The sequence below is a fragment of the Macrobrachium nipponense genome, chromosome 28, assembly GCF_015104395.2.
Source record: "Macrobrachium nipponense isolate FS-2020 chromosome 28, ASM1510439v2, whole genome shotgun sequence".
Taxonomy (NCBI): domain Eukaryota; kingdom Metazoa; phylum Arthropoda; class Malacostraca; order Decapoda; family Palaemonidae; genus Macrobrachium; species Macrobrachium nipponense.
Window position 1 is genome coordinate 31,228,248 of NC_087217.1, and position 25,233 is coordinate 31,253,480.

At 40.3% G+C, this 25,233-nt stretch overlaps 2 protein-coding genes across 8 annotated transcripts in view; one reads left to right on the forward strand and one right to left on the reverse strand.

Moving 5' to 3' along the window:
* Positions 1 to 24,169, forward strand: part of LOC135201643 (actin-related protein 3-like) — a 127,538-nt gene extending 103,369 nt beyond the window's left edge. The window contains exons 8-9 of the mRNA XM_064230740.1: positions 5,708 to 5,791; positions 21,888 to 24,169. Coding sequence (XP_064086810.1) covers positions 5,708 to 5,791; positions 21,888 to 21,983 — 180 coding nt within the window. The 3' untranslated portion in view covers positions 21,984 to 24,169. The remainder of the gene's footprint in view (positions 1 to 5,707; positions 5,792 to 21,887) is intronic.
* LOC135201642 (vacuolar protein sorting-associated protein 4A-like) overlaps positions 23,942 to 25,233 on the reverse strand; it is a 76,552-nt gene continuing 75,260 nt past the window's right edge. For 5 of the 7 annotated variants that reach the window (XM_064230738.1, XM_064230733.1, XM_064230734.1 and 2 more), the window contains one exon: positions 23,942 to 24,824. In XM_064230738.1, the coding sequence (XP_064086808.1) occupies positions 24,702 to 24,824 (123 nt within the window). In that variant the 3' untranslated portion in view covers positions 23,942 to 24,701. The remainder of the gene's footprint in view (positions 24,825 to 25,233) is intronic. The other 2 variants (XR_010311569.1, XM_064230735.1) reach the window with 1 other exon arrangement.

Genomic DNA, 25,233 nt, shown 5'->3' on the forward strand with positions numbered 1-25,233 from the left:
GTGGGGTCTCGTTCCAGAAAGGAAACTCGAATCCACCGGATCCAACCCTAAATCGAAAAAGAGGCCTAGGAAGTTCCAGCCCTTCCAGGCCCCTCAGCAAGCTCTAGTACAGGCAGTCCAGGTACTTCAAGTACCACAGCAGGCTGCGTCAAAAACACAACCGCAACAGCAGTTCGTGCTTCTGATGCAACCGTTGCAACAGCCCCAACCGTCATCCTCCTTTGCTGTCTCGCCGGCCTATAATGCGGCTTTTGAGGCCCAGTCCTTTCAACCGTTCAATAGGTTCGCCAGAGGTAGCCGGGCCAGAGGTTCCTTCCGTCAGAGAGGAGCCGGAAGGGCCACCAGCAGGGGCAGAGGTTTCCGGGGAGCACGTGGTGGACGCCCATTGGCAAACCAGTGAGAGTCCCAGGGTAGGAGGGAGGCTGTACCTCTTCCGTCACCGGTGGGGGTTCAGCAATTGGGCTCAGAGCATTGTGACCAAAGGGCTGGGGTGGAGTTGGCTTCAAGGTCCTCCTCCATCCAACAGCTTCTATCAAAGACCAACAGCGGAATTGGTAGAGTATACCCGGGATCTTCTTCACAAAGGTGTAGTATCAAGGGTCAGGAACTTAAAGTTTCAAGGGCGCTTGTTCAGCGTGCCAAAGAAAGGCTCAGAAAAGCGAAGAATAATCCTAGACTTGTCCCATCTAAAGTCATTCATTCTCTGCGACAAGTTCAGGATGCTGACCGTTTCGCAGGTACGGACCTTACTTCCCCGTAGGGCCGTCACACAACCTCTATAGATCTTACAGATGCCTACTATCATGTTTCAATAGTCAGACACTTCCGCCCCTTTCTAGGCTTCAAACTAGGAAGGCAAGCTTACTCCTTCAAAGTGATGCCATTCGGGCTCAACATTGCCCCCAGAATTTTCACAAAATTGGCGGAATCAGTTGTCCAAGAATTGAGGACACAAGGAATAATGTTAGTAGCCTATCTAGACAATTGGCTCATATGGGCAACAAATCCCAAGGAATGTCAAAAAGCGACGGTCAAAGTAATCAAGATCCTGGAACACTTAGGGTTCCAAATAAACAGGACCAAGTTCAGGCTAACACCGGAATCACGCTTCCAGTGGTTAGGCCTACAGTGGGACTTGGGATCTCACACACTATCAATTCCGCTGTTGAAAAGAAAAGAAATAGTCAAGTCCACAAGGCAATTTCTCAAAAACGCCCAGACATCTCGGAGGAACCAAGAGAGGATCTTGGGTTCACTCCAATTTGCTTCAGTCACGGACATTCTTTTGAAAGCCAGGCTGAAGGACATAAACCGTGTCTGGCGTTCAAAAGCAAACCGCAGGTCTCGGGACAAACTAGCCTCCATCCCGGCGATCCTAAGGAAACGTCTCTGGCCTTGGACGGACGTCAAGAACCTGTCAAGAGCAGTACCCCTCCAGTTTCCCCCACTGTCACTAGTGATCCACACGGACGCTTCACTAAGCGGATTGGGCGGGTACTCACTGTACAAAAAGGTCCAGGGAACCTGGTCCCTACCATTTTGCCAGCTACATATCAACGTACTGGAAGTCATGGCAGTGTTTCTCACTCTGAAAAGGCTTCGACCGTCCAAGAAGGTTCACATCAAGCTAGTACTAGACAGCGCAGTGGTAGTCCACTGCATAAACAGGGGCGGATCCAAATCAAGGCACCTGAATCATGTCTTGATAGCCATATTTACCTTGGCAGACAGGAACAAATGGCACCTGTCAGCCACCCACCTAGTGGGCGTAAGGAACGTGGTAGCAGATGCCCTATCACGCTCCGCCCCGCTGGAATCGGAGTGGACCCTAGACAAGGAGTCATTCAAATGGATCTGTCAAAAGGTTCCAGAGCTCCAGGTGGATCTCTTTGCCATGGAGTCAAATCACAAACTCCCTTGCTACGTGGCCCCCAACCTGGACCCTCTGGCCTACGCCACGGACACTATGGCTCTGGATTGGAATGTGTGGATGAAGATTTATCTGTTCCCTCCAGTAAATCTTCTCTTGAAAGTACTGGACAAGCTCAGGACGTTCAAAGGACACGTCGCTTTAGTAGCTCCCAATTGGCCCAAAAGCAATTGGTTTCCCCTTCTCCTGGAATTGGGACTCCGGCCTCAACAGATTCCCAATCCCAAACTGACTCGGTTAGTACAAACGTGGACTATGTCCGCTTCCTCAAGAATTCAGAAAGCCCTAACTTTATGGACTTCATGAAGTTTGTGGCACAAAGGGATGCCAACATCAATCCCCAGAACATCAGATTCTTAGAATCCGACAAAAGGGAATCCACATTGCGTCAGTATGACTCGGCCGTTAAGAAACTGGCCTTGTTCCTAAAGGGCTCAAACGCACAAACCATGACCATGAATTTGGCCATAACCTTCTTCAGGACATTATTCGAGAAAGGTCTAGCAGCAAGCACAATCACTACTACCAAATCTGCTCTTAAGAAGATCTTCCAATTTGGTTTCAGTATAGATCTAACAGACACATACTTTTCTTCTATTCCAAAGGTTTGCTCTAGACTCAGGCCCTCTGAGAGACCCAGGTCAGTCTCTTGGTTTTTAAATGATGTCTTTAAATTGGCCTCAGAAATCGATAATGACTCGTGTGACTATATAGCTCTTTTGAGGAAAACATTGTTCTTAATAAGCTTGGGCCTTGGGAGCTAGAATTTCAGAACTGTCGGCTCTTTCGAGGGAACCAGGTCACATTGAATTCCTTCCCTCAGGAGAACTTCTCCTTTCCCCAGATCGTCAATTTTTAGCCAAAAATGAAGACCCACAAGAAAGTTGGGCCCCATGGAAAATTATACCACTTCCACAGGACCAGTCACTATGTCCAGTCAATTCCCTGAAAGCATACTTAAGCAGGACTACCCTGATATCCTCAGGTCCATTATTCATTAGGGAAAAAGGTGGTACGATTTCCTTAAAAGGAATTAGGCAACAAATTTTGTATTTCATAAAACAGGCCAATCCGGAGTCTTTCCCACGGGCTCATGATGTTAGGGTAGTTGCCACCTCCATCAATTACTTCCAACATATGAACTTTGACGATCTCAAGAAATACACAGGCTGGAAATCTCTGACGGTATTTAAACGCCACTATTTGAAGTCTTTAGAAGCCCTCAAATTCTCTGCAGTGGCAGCTGGAAACACAGTTTCACCTAACACTGCATGATATCTAATTATTTAGCCTATATCTCTGTAGCTCTTTCCCTTCTGCCTGCCTCACTAGCACCCTTGCTTAGCTCGGTCGTCTCTGTATAACTTTGCCTTGGATGTAGTTATGTACATACTGAATATTATCACTTTGGGTTCAGGCTTAGTTCCCTTGTCTATTTAGTGATTAATTATCATTTCTGTTATGATAATATGTCCTTTTATGATTAAGTTACTTTAAGGTTTATTAAAATGCAATGTTACTATGTATGTTTATCACTTTATTGTAAGTTTAAGCTTTATATTATAGTAATTAACCTTATTTGTGTTTTAATTTACCTGATATGATTGTTTTCTCTACTTCCTTTCCAAGCTTGAAGGGGCCAATTCTCTGGCACTATTTCACGTAGCGACACAGGTTGAGCCCAGAAAAGGGATTTTGACGGAGGAAAAATCTATTTCTGGGCAATGACCTGTGTCGCCCAGTGAAATCCCACCCTCCCTTTTTGCATTCCTCACCCTGTTTGGCCCAAGCTTGGGTGCTTTCTTAAGGAATGACGACAAAGACGCTCACCGTAGTAGTAGCGGGTAGCGGGGCCTTAGTTCAGCTGCTCTGTAGGTGAGGGATTTTGGCGGAGGAGGAGACTAAATGGCAAGGGACCTCTGGTAGTGGTATCCACTCGCTCTTTTACTATACCGACACCTTTAATTAAAAGGTGAGCGAGCCAGGATATTCTGGCACTATCGTTTCTCTTTTTTCTCTGGTATATATAGCAATATTTATGCCTTAGAAATGAGTATCAAAGGAACCATTTCACTGGGCGACACAGGTCATTGCCCAGAAATAGATTTTTCCTCCGTCAAAATCCCTTTTCCTTCCCTCCGCGCGCGGATTTTCCGCCGCAAATCTCCGAAATGTGTACGTTGCATTCTCGGAATATTTGCTCCGTTTCATATTAGGCGTTTCATAGAGTTTTATATATGAAAATGTGCGCAGTTTTGTGTAGAATACAAAAAAAAATAATTGAAGGTTGTAGCTTTTCTCATTTTCGAAATATTTGCATATAAGAAAATATATATAAAAAAATTCTACATTCGGTCAACTTTAACTCGTCCAAAATGGTCGAAAACTGCAATTGTAAGCTAAAACTCTTACAGTATAGTAATATTCAATCATTTATCTTCATTTTGAAACAAATTGGAAGTCTCTAAAACAATATTTAGATTTATGGTGAATTTTTGAAAAAAAAATTTATGTCCACGTGTTACAAATTCATGCATCATTTTGAGATAATATTTTCTCTGTGTTGCTTTGATCGTTTTACAATGTGTTATATCCCAAAATGATTGCAATGTAGTGTACAATACAACGAAAAAAATTAACTCTTTAGCTTTAACCATTTTGCTCTCAGCGCGATTTGAATACAATTATATATGAAATTTTGTTTTCGCGCTATCATATATCACATTATTTATATATGATAATGATATTTTTTTCTTTTCTAATGGTTGCATACTAAACTTCAGGCAATGACAAAAAAAGGAGCCAAAAATGAACTCTTAATCTTGAAAACTAAGAAAACTAAGCTTACTGTGATTTTTTTTTTTAAATATTTTTTCCACTTCGGCGCTCACTCCGAGACCCCCTCGGCATACGGGAGACGATTTTTATTATACCCCTTCGGCGTTTAAGGGTTAACGAAAAATAATAACTAAGTCTATTTCACGATGAGATTTATTTAAGTCATATTTCAACTTGGAAACACTTCTTGTAATGAAAAATAACCTTGTCACATATGAATAGTTTCTAGAGATTAGTTTATGCTAAATAGAAACAAGAAAATAACTCTGAATTGAGTTAAATTACAGTGAAATAATCTTACATCTGCCCTCAGCTGATTTTTCCAAACCAAAACTATGATTGGCATGCTTTTATTTAACATTTTGTAGTAATATATAATATGAGAATACAATGAAGTAAAGGATAACTTTTTAAAAGAGCCAAGGAAAAGATGCATATTTGTTATGTTTGTATTTTATGAGTCAGTCTTGGCACTTAGCCTAAGCCACAGATAACCAGACAAATGGCGCTGTAAACCCTCCAGAGGGTACAACCCATTTATGGATATATTGAACAAGCGCCGTTAAACCAAAATGCTGGTAACTGATACCAACGGTAACTGGGGATGCCTGTAAAGTACTTATGAAAACTTAGAAAACTAAGTACTAAATTGATTAATTTCTTTTGTTTCAAAGAAATTAATCAATTTAGTACTTATTTTTCTAAGTTTTCATTAATAATTGTATTTTAAATGTAAATCATCAAGACTAAGGTTTTTACATTTAGCCACTTCATGATTTTTTTTTATTGAACTTGATAGGGATATTGTGGTCTGTAGTACATTACTCAAGTGGAATGAAACTGGTTTCTCTTCAGGTTAGAAATTGCTTTTATTTTCAGAATGTTGTTGAGGTGTTGCTATTGAAGCTGGTAGTGTATCTCTCTCTTTTAATTTTTCAGCCAAAGCCTATTGATGTGAATGTCATAGCCCACAAGATGCAACGTTACGCAGTATGGTTTGGTGGTTCAATGTTAGCATCAACTGTGAGTATTATTTGCCATAATTTTGTAGTTTATCTGTGCATACTTTTTACCTGTCTGTATTGTTTTACTGTATTTTTATCTTTATGTTGATAATTATTGTAAGAGTTAATCAGGAATAAGAGGGATATTATTCATGTCAGTGTTATTCAAATAATGCAGTATTTTGTTTTTGCATTTTATAAGTTTATATTTTAAAGATATAGTACAACTTGGTTATATTAAGTAAAAGCTTGGCATTTTCTAATGGCATTTTTCATCTAACCAGGGTTAGTAATTACCTTCAGTTTCTAACTTAATAAATTCAGTGTAATGGATTACCATTGTCAACCCAAACTCTAATCTATTGTATTATATATTTTTACTTCCTATTTAGCTGTTGCTATTGTATTCAAAATTTGTGTTTGAAATCCTTGAAGCAATTTTGTTGAGAACTTTATGTATGTTGAAGAGACTGTTATTACTAAGGTGCACTCCAGCAATTATTTGTGCTATAACCTTACTTAAAAATCCAAAGAGCCAGTTAGAAATGAGTGAGTTTTGTATTTTATCATGTAAGGAGAGTCTGGTTAGCTGTACACCACAAATGCCAGTAATTTGCTTTTAAACTTTACCCTAGAGGGATTGGACTACAGTACTCAGCTTGACCTTTGTATTCCATTTTCTCAGTGTTTTGTAAGTTGATTTTTATCTCCACTTGGCTGTAATTTGAGTAAATGATTTCAGTAGTATTTAATTTGTAACTTAAACTGATGCAGACTGGTATTTTACCTACTAATAAACCTGTTTGTTTGAAATGTAAGCAGACTTACCTAATTGAAATTATTAGTGGTTTTTGATACTATAAAGGAATGCCCATAATGTGAGTCTTCCGAATTCCTATCCCCTTGTGTGTGGGGGTCACACACAGCAGCTATCTAAATCTGGGTCTCATTATTTATATACAGTGGTACCATGGTATACATTGTTAATTGGTTCCAGAAGGTACAATGAGTACTGAACAATTTTTCCTATAAAGAATAAAATTAATTAATTTGTACCAGACCACCCCAGAAAATACCATTTTAACAGGTATTTTATTTAATGATAGGCTTGTATTTTACATAGACAACATAGTAGGATATAAATAAAACAATACATAATTACATTTTACACAAATAAGTACTGTAGAAAGCAGCCTTATTTTAAATTTTGCTTTCTCAATAATCATGGCCTTGGAAACACACCCATCATTTATCACTTATAAAGACCAACAACAATTTTCCTACTCTCTTGAATGTTTGAGATCTCTTGCTTTGTCAGTTTTGATTCCTTTAAGAAAGTGTAGCTTTAATTTTATCTTTATATTTTCATGAGATCATTTAAATTTATTCCCCCTCCAATGATAAAGCAAAGGAAATATTATACGACACCGAAGGTCCCTTTGCTGTCTAGACAAATGAACCCTAATGTTGTAAGGTTAAGGCCTGGATTAACCTTGGATCAGGTTAAAATGGAGTGCCCTTCGATGACGTACCAAGAGGCTGCTACGTTAGAAGCAACAGCTTCTTCTGTCTTTCAGGCTGCTTCCTGGTTAGACCTTTGGTCAACAGCAGTGGCGAAAATTGCATCCTCGGAAGCAACAAGGAAAGTAGTGGATGAACCAGTGTTCATTAGATTACTACAGTCAGGTTCCAAGGCGATTGCGTACCTGACAAACGTAAGTGCCAATGTTTGGGCAAATATCCTGCTAATGAGGAGAGATGCAGCATTGGCTAGACTAAGCCGCAATGTGGATTTGGATTCCCTGTTAGCAATGAGGAATGGGGATATCTTGGAATCGCAACTGCTGTTGCCAGAGGTCATACTGGAAGAGGCGATAGATAGAAGAAGGATGGACACTAACGATAGGTTGGTGCAACAGGCAGTTAGGAAAACGTCTAACAGTCAAACTACTCCTTTGGAGGGAAGACAACAGCAGATGTCTCGAAAGAAGACAGTGAGACATAGCATCCCTAATAGAGTCACAAGACCCTCTTCCCCAAAGAGGATAACTCATCGGCCCTTTCACAATAGAAACAACAGAGGAAGGGGCAATAGGGGAAGAGGGAGAGGCTCAAGAAGATAGGATGGGCGCCTCCCATCACTCGGCCACACCAGTGGGGGGTTGCCTGGCAAATCACTGGAAGGTGTGGCAGGAACTAGGGGCAGAGCAGTGGGTGGTGGATGTTCTCAGGATCGGGTATTTGATCCCGTTCGAGGTAACCCGCCCCTGACAGATCAACCATTACCCCACGTCACTTATGCCCACAAATCTCAGAAGGCCACTATTCTGCAGGACGAAGTGAAGAAGATGATGGAAAAAGGAGCTGTGCAACAAGTATGCAGTCCGACAAAAGGCTTCTACAGCAGAATTTTCCTGGTACCCAAAGCCAACGGGGAGTGGAGGACAGTAATAGACCTGTCAACGCTGAATCTGTTTATAAGGAAACAGTTTCAAGATGGAAACTCCGAAAACGGTTCTACAAGCAGTCAGAATCGGAGACTTTATGCTGACAGTCGATCAAAAGGACGCATACTTTCAGATACCAGTCCATCAGTCTTCAAGGAAATTTCTCCGCTTCAGTCTTGCAAGGAAAGCTTTCGAATTCAAGGTCCTGTGCTTCGGATTGACAACGTCTCCTCAAGTTTTTACAAGAGTGTTCACCCTCGTGTCGGCGTGGGCGCATGCTCAGGGGATCAGGCTAATAAGATATCTGGACGATTGGCTGGTGATAGCAAAGTCCAGGGAGAAATTACTCAGGGACAGGGCGGCCCTCCTGCAACTTTGTCACAGCCTAGGTATTGTGGTGAATCAGCAGAAGTCGCAGTTGGATCCAAGTCAACGTTTGGAATATCTGGGAATGGTGATAGACACAACACAAGCCAAAGTATTCCCGACAGACCAAAGAGTAGAGAAATGCAAACAAGTGGTGAATGCCTTTCTGGGAAAGCAGACACAGCCAGCAAGACAGTGGCAGGTGGTGCTGGGAATCCTAACCTCCCTGGAGAAGCTAGTACCACAAGGAAGGCTACACCTTCGGTCCCTACAATGGAGGATGAAGGAGTTTTGGTCACCAACAGTAGATCACCCGTACGAGCAAATTCCCTTGTCGGCAGAAGTGAGGAAAGACTTGCTGTTGTTGGTGGGTGAACGACGACAATCTGACAGTGGGTGTCCCCCTTCAACAATCCTCCCCAGACCTCTTGCTGTTCTCGGATGCATCACTAGAAGGCTGGGGAGCCCATATGGAGGAGTTGATGGTGTCAGCAAAATGGAGTTGCAAGGACAGAGAACTCCATATAAACGTGCTGGAGTTGAAAGCAGCTTTTCTGGCTCTACAAGAATTCAGGGAGAGAGTAAAGGGACACTCAGTGGTATTGATGTCAGACAACACCACAGTAGTAGCTTATATAAACAAGCAAGGAGGCCTAGTTTCTCGGCAGTTACATGTGATGACAGTTCAACTTCACCAGTGGGCTATAGAGAACCTGGTAGACAGCAAGGCCAGGTATATTCCGGGAAAAAGAAACATAGTGGCCGACAAGTTGAGCCGCAAGGATCAGATTCTGGGAACGGAGTGGTCCCTACACCAACAGGTAGTGGACAGGATGCTCATGTTGTGGGAAGGACCGATCATAGACCTATTCGCAACCAGGTACAACAAAAAGTTGGAAGTGTATTGTTCAGTAGTCCCGGACGCAGAGGCAGTAGCAGAAGATGCGCTACAACACCCCTGGGACAAACTGGACGTATACGCATTTCCTCCATTTTGTCTAATCCGTCAGGTTCTGAACAGGGTAATGAGGTCTCAGAACCTCAAGAGGACCCTGGTAAGCTCCGTTTATGGCCGGAAAGCAGAGTGGCTTTCCAGCCTATCTGGAACTCCTAGATATATGTGGCCAAGAGAGTTACCTCCATGGAGCAACCTTCTGTGTCAGCCTCACTGTGGAGAGGTACCACCAGTCGGTGAAGTCCCTATCGCTTCACGGGTGGAGACTGTCAAGTATCTCCTCCGAGAGCGAGGGTTTTCGCAGAAAGCAGCAACTCAGATGGCAGGTAATATCAGAAAATCATCTGCGACAGTATACCAAGGAAAGTGGTCAGCATACTGTGATTGGTGTCGTAGAGGGAACGTGTCTCCACTCGGTACCACTATTCAGCAGTTAGCAGACTTTCTGATATATCTCAGAACAGAAAAACATATGTCTGTATCTGCAGTGAAGGGGTACAGGGCGGCTCTAGCCTCAGTCTTACGAATGAAAGGAGTGGACATATCGTCTTCATGGGAGTTGGCCATGCTGATGAGGAGCTTTGAACAGTCATGCCCACCAAAGGAGCTAAAAGCCCCAGATTGGGATCTGACCAAGGTACTGAGTAGTCTGACAAAACCCCCCTACGAACCACTAAGGCAGTCCACGGATAGGAGCCTGACCCTGAAGACAGTCTTCTTATTGGCCCTGGCTTCAACCAAAAGGGTTGGGGGAGCTACATGGCCTCTCATATCTCATAAAGCACTCGAGAGGTTGGAGATCAATGGTATGTGAGTTTGTCCCAGAATTCGTGGCCAAGACCCAAAATCCAACAATAGTAGACGGCAGATTCGACTCCTTTACCATACCTTCCTTGGCAGACTTTGTAGACAACGACAAGCTGAGATGCTCCTGTGCCCCGTCAGGGCACTAAGGGAGTACTTAAAGAGAACAAGGCACCTCAGGCCGGGGTGCCAGAGGTTGTTCGTAAGTACAGGACGGAACAAGAAGGAAGTGTCCAAGAATACAATATCATTTTGGCTAAGGGAGACGATCAGAGATGCTTATACGGCAGAAGACAGAGGGTCAGATAGCCAGGTGGGAGCTAGAGCTCATGACATCAGGGGTGTGAGTGCTTCCCTGGCATTTAAGAAGAACATGTCTGTGGATAAAATTCTGAAAGCTGGTGTGTGGAAGCGCCAAACAACTTTCACCTCATTTTATTTGAAAGATGTTGCCCATAGATCCTTGGACACCTTTTCCTTGGGTCCAGTGGTGGCGGCCCAACAAGTGATATAATTCATCCAGTGCCCCTGGCGGGTCAGTTTGCGTCTAGTCTAAGATGAAGGTATGAAAGTAGAATGAATGGGATGACTGGTCTTTTTTCTTTACTACTTTCTTCCTACTCCTTTAACTACGGGCAATATGAAGGAGAGTACCGTCATGTGCTGGAACGGACTAGATGCAGGTGAGATGGTCAGCCATACTGTGAAGCTATCTTAGCTGATGATATACTTTTCAGTAGCAACACACCCCTCTGGATAATAGGGAAAAGAGGGGACAAGGTGGATCCAGTTGCAAGGGACAAGAGTAAACAGTAGAATGGTATCTACACCCAGTGGGAGAAAACCAATAGATCCGCTTATATCTTTGGTCCTAGGTTCATTGTCCATTCTCTTAGAATTTCCCTATATATTCGGAAATGGATAAGGTGGCAAACTCCCAGTCAGTTGTAGAGACTTACCTCCCTCCAATAGTAAGTCTATCCTAATGTTAAGACCGAAGGTTTGTTTCGTGTATGAACAAATACCAAATTTGTAACTAATTTGTATTTTTCATAACTAACAAACCTGAGGTCTTAACAGTTAAAGGCCCACCTCGAACCACCCCTCTAGCAGTCTAAACTGGGTTAGAAATATAACTGATGGGTCACAGGTAGCCGTGGGCATTCTGGGTATACATGCCCCGTGACCTGGTATAGATGCCATTAGTCCCTGGATCTCACAAGTGTAATTTTAATTCTACTGGTTTCCAGCTTGGCGCTAGTAAATCCTAATGTTAAGACCGAAGGTTTGTTAGTTATGAAAAATACAAATTAGTTACAAATTTGGTATTTTTCCTCCATGGATGGTAGTGTCTCGTCATAAGTTGTAAGATGGATGAAATTTAATGCTTTTATAGTCCCACTTAGTGTGAATGTTCATGTGTATAACTGTATATACTCATGTATCCTGCGACTTTCCTAAAAAGATTTAATCAGATTATAGGAGGACGCATCGTGCTCAAGCTACAAAATGTGTGTGAACTGTTGGCCCTGATTAGGCTGTTAAACCTTTAGACCTTGGTTATGCCTATAGTAACCATTTGCAAAAGTCAAATAGTACACATGTTTTTCAAGTATTTTAATTCTAGTAAAGCTGATGTTTTATTTAATGTATTCAAATTATATTGTGTTCATTATCTTTTTATCATATAAAACATGAACAGTGCCATCATGCATTCCAGTAATGTTTACATTCTCAAAACAACTGTTGATTATGTTTTGAAAACATCATTGGCATTAGTGTTAAATAGAATGTAAATAGGAGGTACATTTTATGTAAGTTATCAAAGCTTGGTTATAAAACTGCAGCTTACTTTTATTTATATATGCAGTAAATTTTAGATTAAACAAAGTGTACTGATTTCATAAGTTCTGGATGTTGCTTTCTCCTATTTCAGAACAATTTGCTCATCATTCATTTTTATTCAGCTGCAGCTTAAATTCAGTGGTACTAAGTTAGAACTCATCCCTTGCATGAAATATTAGTCAAAATCACTATGTGTTTATTTATGGAAGTTACCACTCAAACTGGCAGATTTTTTATAAGTCAGTTTAATGCAGCCCATATTAAATGTGTGATCCGTCGGATGTTTATGTTAGTGCTTGCTGCTGTTTATGACAGTGTTTTGCATGGCAAGTAAGTAGTCTGTTTTAATTATAAGTAATAATAATTAATTATTTGACAGGCTATAAGTTTAGTAAACCTGGTTAAATGTATGATTTGCATTTAGTTTGCTGAATACTTTTTTTTGGTAAACACTAAAGATGTAATGTGCATTATCAGTGGAACTGCCTGAAAATGTGACAGGCGTAGTAAACCTAGCCTAGGATATTTTATCGAAAATAAAACTCACTCCAGAGCCATGATGTACGGTATGCACAAAAATAGTACAAATATGAGGGGTGAAGAAAAAAATGTACAAAAAACGGTCTGAATGGATCGAGACAAATGCTGAACTCTTTGTTTGGTGTGGAAGAGGTAGTCTCATGGTGTCTTGAGACAAACGTGTTAGCTTGCACATCAAGCGCCAAGCAGACATTGAGTACCAAGACAATTTTTTCTTGTCAAAGTACACTCAGTACGAAATTCAACGATTACCGAGGTATCACTGTAGTTGCTTTGCTTTGGTTAAACTTACAGTCCTGTCTTATCTTTTACCTTCTTTTTAACTCTTGTCCTATCATGATTGATCTTGACAAATCCTACATTGCGTTGATAATATAGTAAAGTGGGCTGAGGTTAATGGTTTTAGATTTTCTGCCAGTAAAACTGTAACTGCACTTTTTTCGTATAAGGGGAATCCACCCTGATCCAGATCTATTCATTCATAGGCAGAGAATTCCATGTGTTGGTAAAACAAGGTATCTTGGCTTGATTTTTGATAGTAAGCTGACCTGGATTCCACATTTGAAATATATTAAGGCAAAATGCTTGAAAGCAATGAATTTGCTGAAAGTCGTTTCTCACACTTCGTGGGGTGCAGACCGAACTTAGATGTTGAGATTATATAAAGCCTTGGTCTTTTCGAAATTAAGTTATGGGTGTGAGGTGTACACTTCTGCGAAGCCAAATAGTCTTAAAATGCTCAACTCAATTCATCATGGAGGAATACGGTTGTGTACTGGAGCATTTAAATCCTCTCCCACCGAAAGCATGCTTGTAGATGCTGATGAGGTGCCACTGGATCTTCATTATAAGCGTCTGCTTGTTCGGAGCTGGTATAGATTCCAGAGGCTACCTAAGTCTTTAACCAGCATTTGTAAGAGAAATGAAAGGCATTGGCAGTTTTATGAAAGGTACCCCAAGCAACCTCATCCATTCGCTTTTAGAGTAAATTCTATTGTCCGTGAATTAAATATGCCAAGAATCGAGACTTTACCCGCAAAATACTCAGTTAGTCCCCCCTGGAACTTTCCAGAGGTAAAATTTTGTAGATATTTTAATTTTACCAAGACAGAATTGTCCAGTGAGGCCATGCGGTCAATATTTTTAGAACACTCTTTGCAACATGATAACTCCACTGCAGTTTTCACAGATGGCTCAAAGTCAGATGCTGGCGTGGGCTTTGGTGTAGCCTTCCCTGATGTAGAGAGAAGCAGCAGGCTATCATCAGTTGCATTGATTTTTACAGCAGAATTAATTGGAATTTTAAAGGCTTTAAAGGAAGTTTTAATTCGGAATGAAAGTAATTTTATTATATATTGTGACAAGAAGTCGCTGGAATCTTTTAACCCTTTAAACCCTCTGATTTTAGATATATTGGAATGGCTGCTTTTACTAAAAAGAAGAGGGAAAGAAATGAAGTTCTGTTGGGTGACTTCTCATGTTGGGGTGGCTGGGAATAAGAAAGCTGACCAACTTGCAAAGTCTGCGGTCAGCTCCCCAGAGCCCACAAGATGCCTACTACCATATCGGGATTTGTATCCTCTAGTAGGTCAGAGAATTTAAAAATGTTGGCAGTCCCAGTGGTAGGATATTTTAAATAATAAAAAAATGCGTAGTATCACGTCATCAGTGTCTCCTTGGTCATATCCGTATATGCCAAGGAGACAAGAAACGATGTTGTGCAGATTGAGGATTGGACATACAAGACTCAATACAATACTCACCCATGGGTTCTTGATGTCTCGTGAAAATCCTCCATTTTGCGAGAACTGTACTGTGCCCTTGACTGTGAGACATTTGCTGGTTGAATGTCCCAGACTTGGGAATTTGAGACATAGGTTCCTGTCTTGGGGTTGTGACAGAGTAGGTAATTTTATCCTAGCTACAATTCTTGGAAAGGATTGTAATATAGAGCAGCTATATATTTGTTCATATACGGAACAAACCTTCGGTCTTAACATTAGGATTTTCTGGGCTCAGCCCATGTCGCTACGTGAAATGTCCCTTTAGCACACATTTCTAAGGTAAATTATTGCTAACATACCTGAGAAAAAAGCTAAAATGGAAATGCCAGAGTATTCTGGCTCGCTCACCTTATTTAAAGGTGTCGGTATGGTTTGTGGGGCGAGTGAAACCACTACCAGAGGTCCCTTGCCATTTAGATTCATCCTCCTTCAAAATCCCTCTACTAGAGAGGAGCCGACCTAAGGCCCATTCCCCACTACCGTTACTGCTAGCGCCTCTTGATGTCATCCTTTTCGTTAGCACGATCTAGACCGCACACGTTTTTTCTTGCTCTGGATTTATTTCCTTTCATCATGCAACATCAAGACTCATCTGCATCCAAGTTAAGTACTGTAGTAATGTTTCATGTCAATTATAGCCGGGCAAGGGCCCGTTTAACCATTTTATTTCGGTTATTAAAGACGGCGTCCCGGACGGCTTTGTTCACTGTCTGGAAGTCTAGGAAGCCGTTCGCTGAACTGTATGATAGCGCAGTCTGGCTCCAATTTCCCGACCGAAAAGGTGGCCAGGAGATCTGCCCATAGATCTTCCATACCAGGAAGGAGGAGTGACGTGGGCTCCGTTTCCCGGAGCTGTGGCATCGGCTCGTCTCTCATAGCGGCCTGCATCGTTAACTCCATCGCCTTCGTAGTGAACGGAATGGGAGTTTCTCCGTCCACTACGAACATGGTGAAAGTGATTTTAAACGCTTGAATCCTGGTATTAATGCAATCCCAGTCTTCTAGGCTTCTCAGCCAGTCACGTTGGGCTTGATCCCGACCGAAGATGACGGTCTCTTTTGGGATCTTATCCTCTCTCCTCATGGCTGCCTCCGTAAGGCGGGCGTAACCAATGAAGGGGGGTTGCAGGTTTGCCGGGTGGAACTCGAAGTCCTCAATTCTTCGAGTTCCACAGTCCGCCAACGTTAGCATCCCGTCCTTGAAGGGGGCATACGACGATATCCTCCAGGGATTACTCGCTGTGTAAGGAGGGAGAGTGTTGTAGTCCGGCATGGCATGAGCTGCCACACTGGGCTGAGGTAGACCTGTCGCAGGGTTCTCCCGGAGACCTGCTATGAGGTTCTCCTGGTTGGCCAGCCTCTCCGAGATGGCCCGGATTGAATGACCTGACTCCTCAAAGGAAGAAGAGATGTGAGAGAGCATCTCTTGGAACTTGTCCTGAACCAAGTTCCCTACCTGACTACCCATTTGCTGCATAATGTTTGCAGTAAAAGAGTCTGAATCAAAGGAACTAGGTTCCTGCTTCTCTCTGGGAGTCTTAGGGCGTGCTCCTGTTGAGGTTGAAGGCTCAGGATCAGATAGGAGCTGAGCCTTGTCTCTGGAGGACTTCCCTCTGGACCCTTTCAAGTGAGAAGAAGACTTGGGCTTCTCTGCTCCAGGATGGTGAGCCGGAGATCTTTGAGAACTGCCCGAAGTCGACTTCTTGGACAGCGTCTTCTGAAGCATCTTTACCTCGCGCTTCCCTTTAACCTTAGGGATTACCTGGGTGGACTTCGATCTAACCGATTGCCCATCCTCAGAGAATCCCTGGAAAGAAGAAGAAGGGACAGGGGAAGAAGATCTAGAATGGCTCAAGGGTAAACCTTGAGCCCCTACCAAACCTGCCTCACTCAACCTCCTACCTGCTGCCTCTACCGCCATGGGCTCGAGGTCCAAATTAAGAGTTGCCACTTCCATGATTTCTTGGCTTCCAGGTTCCTTCAAAGCTTGTGTTACTTGATCTTGAATAGCGGTGAAGTAAGGGGCCGCCGCTTCCGGGTCGACATAGGAAGTCGCCTTGCAGCCGGGGAAGACAAGAGCAGCCATCTTCTTGTCAAGAATATAGGGCTGCCCCTTGGTAATATTACGTCCGAATCCGCCGACCCAGGCCTTCAGGGTGGTTTGGGCGGCGTCCCTGACCGCTTGAACAGTCTGAAAGAGAGGGTCAGTATAAATACTGTTACTAGAGACTAAATTATGTTATCAACTGTAATGATATATCACTTAGAAGAATTGCATACATATAGGCCAAAATTATATTTGATAACCTGGTATCCGGAAGAGTACTTACTCCAGAGGTAACCTGATCCACCAAATCGTAGCATATGGAGCAACTCTCATGATGTCAGACAGCTATCTCCCCATAGCGGATGGCGCAGACAGAATGAAAGGGCAGACCTCGTGCCCACAGGGGTCCTGCAGGAAAGCGTTACAGCCAGATTCCTGGCAATGGATGGCCTGTAAGTGAACAGATACATGAGTATTAACACTAACTAGTTGGACTAAGTCCAAGAAGTGATATATCATACCACCAGAGTACACCAGAGTTACTTGACAGAATAAAGATCGGCCTCTACTTGCTCTCCTGCCGTGAGTGGTGGGTGTCCGATAGAACTGGTAAACTAGTGTCAGTGCGTCTCCGGTGTTGCCGGAGGACAGAAATTCACCGAAGCAGTTACCTAGTCTATACGCCGGAACGAGGAGTACAAGAACAGCAGGGGAGGAGCAGGTGGGGGTCAGCAAAAAATGGCGGAGGAGTGTGACTCCGCCGACTTAGCAGAATATAAAGAATGTAAATAATCAAAATTGAAATAAAGGTAACATGCACAAGGAATAAACATGTGGCGTAGCTTCTCTGCAGTCACCAAACCTGAGGTCTGGCGGAGCCAGAGGCCCCAGCCGCCGGAGCAGGATGGAGGGGTGGTGACTCTGGGTGAGAGAAAGCTCGATTCGGGAGCCGAGGAGGTCCGAGCACGGCCGAGCCAGTTGGCCAGCCGAGACCCGACCGCACAGGGGAGCCCCCTCGGTACCGAAGGGTGAGAGCGGTACGAGCCGAGCCAGCGTTGGATGTCCCTCTTACTAACTCCCGTATCCCCCCCGTGGAGAGAGGGAAGAAGGGAGGGAGCTCGGATGGTTGCCATGGGCAACGGGAGCGAGCAGGACTCCTCCCTCCCTCCCCCTAGAGGCGGGAGGAAGCGTGGGGAACGGCAGCCGGGTGGCTCATGGCAATCGCCTGGCTCGTCGCGAACGTGGTGTGGGCCACGCGGTGAGACAGGCCAGGCAGTCTGAGGTGGCCTGGGCTACCTCTAACCGTCTCAAAGCATGAATAAAAACAGCCTAACACAACACGGGGAGGAAACGAAAATAAATAAGTAGAATAAGAGAAAGCAAAGTCCTGGAGAAGCTAGTCGAGCCAACCGAGAAGGGAGGTCGACTAACAACTCAGGGAGCTGGCCTATGCCGATACGTAGGAACAGAGGGCGGTGGCCAGGGTGGTCAGGACTAAAAGGAAGGACAAATGTCCTAAGGGAGCCTAACACAGACCTAAAACAAAGGAACATGCATGCATGAACACTGAGCTAAGGAGGCTACGCGCTCAAGAGAGCTCAAGGAACCCCCGTGAAAAGCTAAGCATAAAATAACATGGTAAAGCTGCAAAATATAATGCAAAATATGTACTGCTAAAATATTCAAGCTGCAACGGTATAGAGGACCGAAGAAGCATGAAATAATGAAACACATGGGGCGAGCCACACCAGGTGACTCGGCAACAAAGCCGAAGGGGACGCCGTCTAATAACCTAAATAAATATGGTTAAACGGGCCCCTGGCTTGCTAAAATTAGGTGAAACACTTCTAGCAGTACTTAACTTAGATGCAGCGATGGCTTGGCGTTCCATGATGAGTAAATCCAAAAAGGAAAGCACAAAAACACAGTGAAGAAAAAACACGTGTGAGCTAGGTGGTGCTAACGAAAAGGATGCCCGGTAGAGGCGCTAGTGGTGGCGTCGGGGGCGCTAGTAGTAGTCGTAACTGGGAGCGGGCCTTGCATCGGCCCTCTCAGGTAGGGGGATTTCGAAGAAGGATGGATCTAAATGGTAAGAGACCCGTGGTAGTGGTTTCACTCGCCCCAGAAACCATACCGACACCTTTTATATAAGGTGAGCGAGTCAGAATATTCTGACATTTCCATTTTAGCTTTTTTCTCTGGTATGTTAGCAATAATTTACCTTAGAAATGTGTGCTAAAGGGACATTTCACGAAGCGACACGGGCTGAGCCCAGAAATGCCCTATACGTAATATATTTTCATACACATTTTAAACATAAAAGCATGAACATTTATAAAATTGACATATCAATCGCTAAATTTGCAAATTTTTTTAACTATTTTCGGAAGAGCAGCAAGCGGCGACTTTCAAGAACGAACATGAAAAAACATCCTCTTTGATAACTGGAGGGCAGTTTCAAAATCTGCCTTTGTATCATATTTATGTGCAGAAATAAAAATACCCTATAAGTACAGTACATCTTCATACACATTTTAAACATAAAAGCATGAAAATTTATAAATTGACACATCCAAAGCTAAATTTCCACTTATTTAACTATATTTTTGGTATAGAACAGCATCAGTGGCATATAGTTTATCCTAATACCTATGTAATAACTCTCAATAAAATTTTTTTAATATCATTTGTTGTTTTTGTAAAATTAGTAATGGGGCAGATCTTTAAACGCCATGCCAGAGAGCTCTAGTCGTGATGGCAAGACTATAATACAACTTTTATTTATGTGTCTATGTTTATAACATTGCATTTATAGTTCGTTTTTTCATAATAAAACTGTTTTTTCATACTAAAACAATACTACGAGTTCTGTACTGTATTTTATAGAGTATTTTATTAATACAAATTATATTTAAAACCTAAATTAAAAAATATGTTAAGCAAATAATGATGATTATAAAGTGAAACCTTTGTTTCAGTTATAATGAAGGACTTAGAATATGCACTAGAGCTCGTAAGTCCTCTAAATATAAATATATGATCTGAGAATGGTGAACCACCCTTTTTCTTACACTGTGATCTAGTAGCACTTGGAATACTGTTCAAGATGCAAGCTATTGATTTTCTTGCCCCCAAAAATTATTTGATCTGAGAAAGTTTTTCATAAATATAATCATTGATCACCATATCTGGTTAAAACTAATAGACTGACACCTTAACCATTCCTCAGCAGTTTAACTTCCTCTTCCTTGAATGATGCATAAAATCCAAACATGTTCTTATTTTTATTATAATTTATATTAAAAAAAGAAAATCATAAGCATAAAAAGGTTTGCACTGCGATAACAGTTGAATCAAATCTTCCAGTTATTATTAAGTAGTTTAACCAGTAGTAGGATTGACTGCAGTATCTGTCATTGGAATATTTAATAATAGACATAAAAGTGCAGCTTTCAGCAATCGTACGAGTGCCATAGACCAGAAGTACTTAGACATGACTTTCCCAAAATATTCCCTATACCACACATTACATGAAGTTAGTATCAATATTGAGCCATGCTGGAACCCTGCTCATGTAGGTTTAAAGAAAATGATGATACAGATAAACCGACAAAGTTTGCTTCAGTTGACTGGATGATGGAATATATAATAGCAAGTTAAAGCAAAAGCAGACTGAATATACATTTTGATGTTGCAGTCATCAAAACTAAAAATAAATGTACAAGTGGTATGATGAGTCTGAGAATAAGGAACATTTATATGACATTCTGATGCAATAGCTACCCAGTTCCCTTGTGTAGAGGATGCAGTATGATGTTAATGACAGTAAATATATTCATACGTTGTGTGAATAAGTGAAGGCTCATATAAATGACAAGTAGGTACACTCAGAATTGGAAGTTTCATAATTTTTTTGTTTACCTGCCTGACACGCGATTCATGCTCTGTTAATTTTTTTTTCTTTTCAAAAATGGAAGAAATCTTATGGAATGACATTAAAAACAGTAACTGATATCTTTAGAACATAATGTCTTATAATTATGTGTATTTTCCATGTAGAAAAATTGACATGATCGAAACAAAGTTATAAAAAACGTCATATCTTGACCACTGACATAAATTACTAAGTAGATAGGAGAGACATACCACTAGTAGTATCGCATAAACATAGTCCTTATATTATCACTTCAATATAGCGCTGATGGTAGTTGAAAGATTCCATTTGTTAAATTTTACAGAAAACATTGGAAACTTGCAAAATAGTATCAAAGATAAAAAAAAAAAAACGTTGACAGTGTGACCCATGCAACCTCATTTTATTGTTCTCGATGTTGTGATGTGCGTGGGAATCAAATATCAGTGTGTCATTTATCGGTTAAAGAAACATCCCTTGGTCAGCGAGAGAGACTGCACTGCATTTGGTGCAAGTTCTTGTTAGAGAGATATCAAGAAGTCATAATATACCGAAGAGAATCATACATAGATGCATTAAATTGTTTAGAGAATGGCAAAGTTTGGAAAATATGTCTAGAAGTAGAACCCTTCCAAGCACCAAAAGAGAGCAAAGAACAAAGAACAACCCCTGATTGCAGCAGTAGGTTTTATACAAAAAAAAAAAAACCCTGAAATAGACTTAAACAAGAAAGTTATCATCCATGTTTCCTATCCTTTCAGCTACTTAGCTTCTGGCAGTAGGTTTAGGCATACGTGTGAAACTAATTTTAATTTATTTCTATTTAGAAGATATGAATAGCTATAGCAAGATTAACCCAAGAATGCTTTTTTGAAAGTAGGCCTTTTGTCTGAATATATTAATCAGCTTTGACTCTCAGCTTTCCAACATGTGCAGATGAAGCAGGATGACATGCAAGGAATAAGATTAAAAAAATACTAAATTGTATTAATTGATTTCTTAATGTATTATTCATCGATAATACTCAAACCAGCTGAGATTTTGAGAATGTAAACAAGATCAAATGCAAATGATGTACAAGATGATGTTTATATTTTGTAATACAATAACAATGTGATAGTAGTAATACAAGTTATAATAATGTAGTTGGATACAACAAGCAAAACAACCTTTAAGTCATCATTATCATAAATATACTTGTACTGTTCAATATTTGCTAATAGTCACTTTTGTCAAAAAAAAAATCGGTTTTGTAATTTATAAGTCGTCATATACCACAAATGTGAGATAAATTCATGAAAATTTGTCATTGGATAATAAAGGTTGTCATATACACAGAAATAAACGGTACTAATGTGTTTTTTGATAATGTACATTATCAGTTAAGATTGGTAATATTTTCTCTTCTTTTTCAGCCGGACTTCTATCAAGTTTGCCATACGAAAGCAGAATACGAAGAGAAAGGGCCAAGCATTTGCAGACACAATCCTGTCTTTGGAGCCATGGCATAGTTTTCTATGGCTAGTTGCATGGTAAATGTGATCTATATAATGTAATAAGGAGTGTGTGTTATTGAATAATTGTTGTTGAAATTCCTCTACTTCATTTTCTTTTTGTTTAAAAGGCAGTACTTATATTTATTTTTTTCATTCCTCACATATTGTGAATTTATACTTCATTTCAAATGGTGGTTGTTATCTAGTAAGTTAATGGCATTTTGTTCAAGTATTTATTAATTGAAATAGATATTGGTAAAAGAACGTTCCAACTCCTCATGTAAAGTAGTTTTTACTCCATGGTAGGGAGTGATACAAATATTAGACTATGAGTGACATGGTATAAATATGTAATTTTGAAAGCATTTGGTATGATTAGGATAAAATTAAAAATGGAGTAGAGCTAAAAGAATTCACCTAGTCTTTTTGATAGTGAGAATTCATTGAGATTTGCTTTTAATCTTTGGGACAGCATCACATCACCATTTCATTGTTGGAACTCAAGTCATTATAACGTTTATGAAGCGTTCATTTAGCTGTGTGTTCTCGTTGTTGTTGTTGTCTGTCATAGCTTCCGAGACCAATTAAATTTCTATACGAAGGATTTTTAAATTGGACCCAGAGTCAGTGTAGATGCCTTCCTCATTCCTATGTTGTTATCAACGATAAGGTTTTGGTTCCATGCAGGTTCCCTGTATGGTTGGAGTGATTGTTTTGCACAAATGTGATTATGGGGCAATGCTCTTATATGATTCTAGCTTTTGGGAAGTAATTTAAGTATTAGATGCATTGTCTGAAATTTGTTCTCCCATTTACATTGCACTTAACCAATTGGTGTTTTTGTTCCTGTGTTCCTTGTTATAATGTAATTAATATTGTCAAATACACAATATACGTACATTAATTAATTCACCAAAAGTATAGTGCTGTATTTTGCCTTGATTTTCTGGGCACTAGTAATGATTTAAGTATTGGCAGTCAGTGATATCTATCCTCCATTCTATGAAAACTGAAATCGTGTACAGTATTAAAGATTCATATATATGTATATATATTCAGCAGGGTATTCAGTGGTTAATAGTTTTCAGGCATGTTGAGTTTGTAACAAGACCTGAACAAGTTTGTGGTTCAATAAATTTTTACAATTTTGAATTGAAAAGTCTTGCCAGGGAAGAATGTCATCAAAATTGTACAATATTTTTTAGTGCTTGATACACAAATTTGCACCAAGGATTGCTGGCAGAATTATCTTTACAAGCAAGAGAATTTATCAGAAGTGATTGGTAATGATATTCTCCATGGGAGGTAGATTTCCTCTAAAAATTTTCCCAAGTATAACCATTGATTTTCCTTTAGAAAAGCTATTTATCCATGAAATTTAGGTTACAGTGCAATTTTTCTAATATTCAAGCTCTGATTTATAGGTTTCCAGAAAAGTATCTTATGTTTATATTTTATTGTGTAGAAACCTGTTAGTTTTAGTTGGTAGAGCATTTTAGTATTTATTGTAATCAAAATTCCCCTTGTAAATATTAGTGGTCTTAGTCTTTCTAATTAAATTTAGGGATGGATGTGATACAACCAAGTGCAATGAAGTATTAAATACATGTATGCCAAACAACCCATATATTTGCAATATTCATGAACCTTGCCATGCTACTCTCTTCTCTCATGCACTGCATTTTTTTAAGTATACCCTTAAAATTTTTTATTGTAAGTTCTGTTTCAGAAGACTTAACTTTGCTTCTTAATAGTATCCATATGTATGGTTTATGTTGACTACATGTATTTGTAAGAACAAGTAGTGCACTGTATTGTTATCAGAGTATTTTTAGGTCTCTAAGCTGGTAAAGCTGATAGCTTAAGTTTGATTTGTTTGCCAATTCTGCCCAAAAAATTATTCACTTATGATGGAATACCATGTCTTTATTGTAGGACTGAAGAATGATCTTAATTTAAATCACACCACTGACATTATATTGTATACATTTTTATTTCACAAGTACACTTTTTTTTTTTAATAACATTTCATAAATTAATCCTTTGATTTTCACAGCTTGAAACTTTCCCATAGCAAGGTCTCGTCACAGTTATTGCTATTTCATTTTCACCTACAGTCATGCTTGACCTTTGTTCATATTTCTTTCTATGGATAATTGAATTTATGAAAATAAACTATTAATAAAAATTAAATTTTGTCACTTCTTAGAAATAATTTGCATTCACTGATGGATACATGCCACACCAGTAGTTTTTTTATATATATTTTCCTTAAATTTTAAGGTCCAAATGTGTTGACTGCAGTAATTTGATAAATGCAAGTATAACAGTAGTCACTCAACATGACATTATTGTAGTAACACTGATTTGCAAAGATTCATAATATTGGTGCTACGTTTTGAAAACTTGAAAATAGTATATACACAAGTTTACATGTAAATTTCATATTTAATACTGCTTGAAGCACCTTTAATAAATAGAGAGGTTAGCAGTTAGGATAATTTCAATTACAAAAATATCTTGAGAAAAAGGTAATTACATACAGTAGCTTCTCAAGTTTCATATAGCCATTCAGATCAAAATCGTAGAAGACACAGAGTATATAGTATTTCTTATAAGAAAATAAATGAGCTTTAATGTTTTAATGTCATAAGAATTATCCTCCAGTTATGGTTTGACCATTACCTTCAAAGAAAAGAATAAAGTTTTATACTGAGGAAGCTAAGGTGCACCTCATGTCTGATGCACCATAGAAGCAAAATCGTCATACTGTTGCATGCAGCTTGAAGATACTGTGCGTGGGGTAGTTTTGAGAGCAGTTAAGAAATCTTTGATCTCCACCTCCCGAGCCAATATCTGCAAAAATATTTTAGGATTAAATTATGTGGTAAGCCATTATTTAATATTCCATGATTATCTGACAAGAAAAAATTAATCCCAACTGCAACTGACTGTTAGTTTCTCACTATGCTTCAAACTGCAGTAATAATGATTATTATAGTACAAAAAAAATTACCTGCTACAGAACCATAGGTCCCAATCTTGGTTACATAAAGTGCAACTTGATATACAGATGCTCCTCTACTTACGAACGAGTCATGTTCCAAACAGCTGTTCGTAAGTTCAAGTTTGTATAGGCAAAGTCAGTATGTACAGTACTATTTAATTTTTTCCATACTAAACCCAATACACGCAGCCCCTGGTTAATGGCTGGTTCCCTTCCCAGGGGCCTGATGCAAACCGAAATTCAAAAGTCTACGGGTGC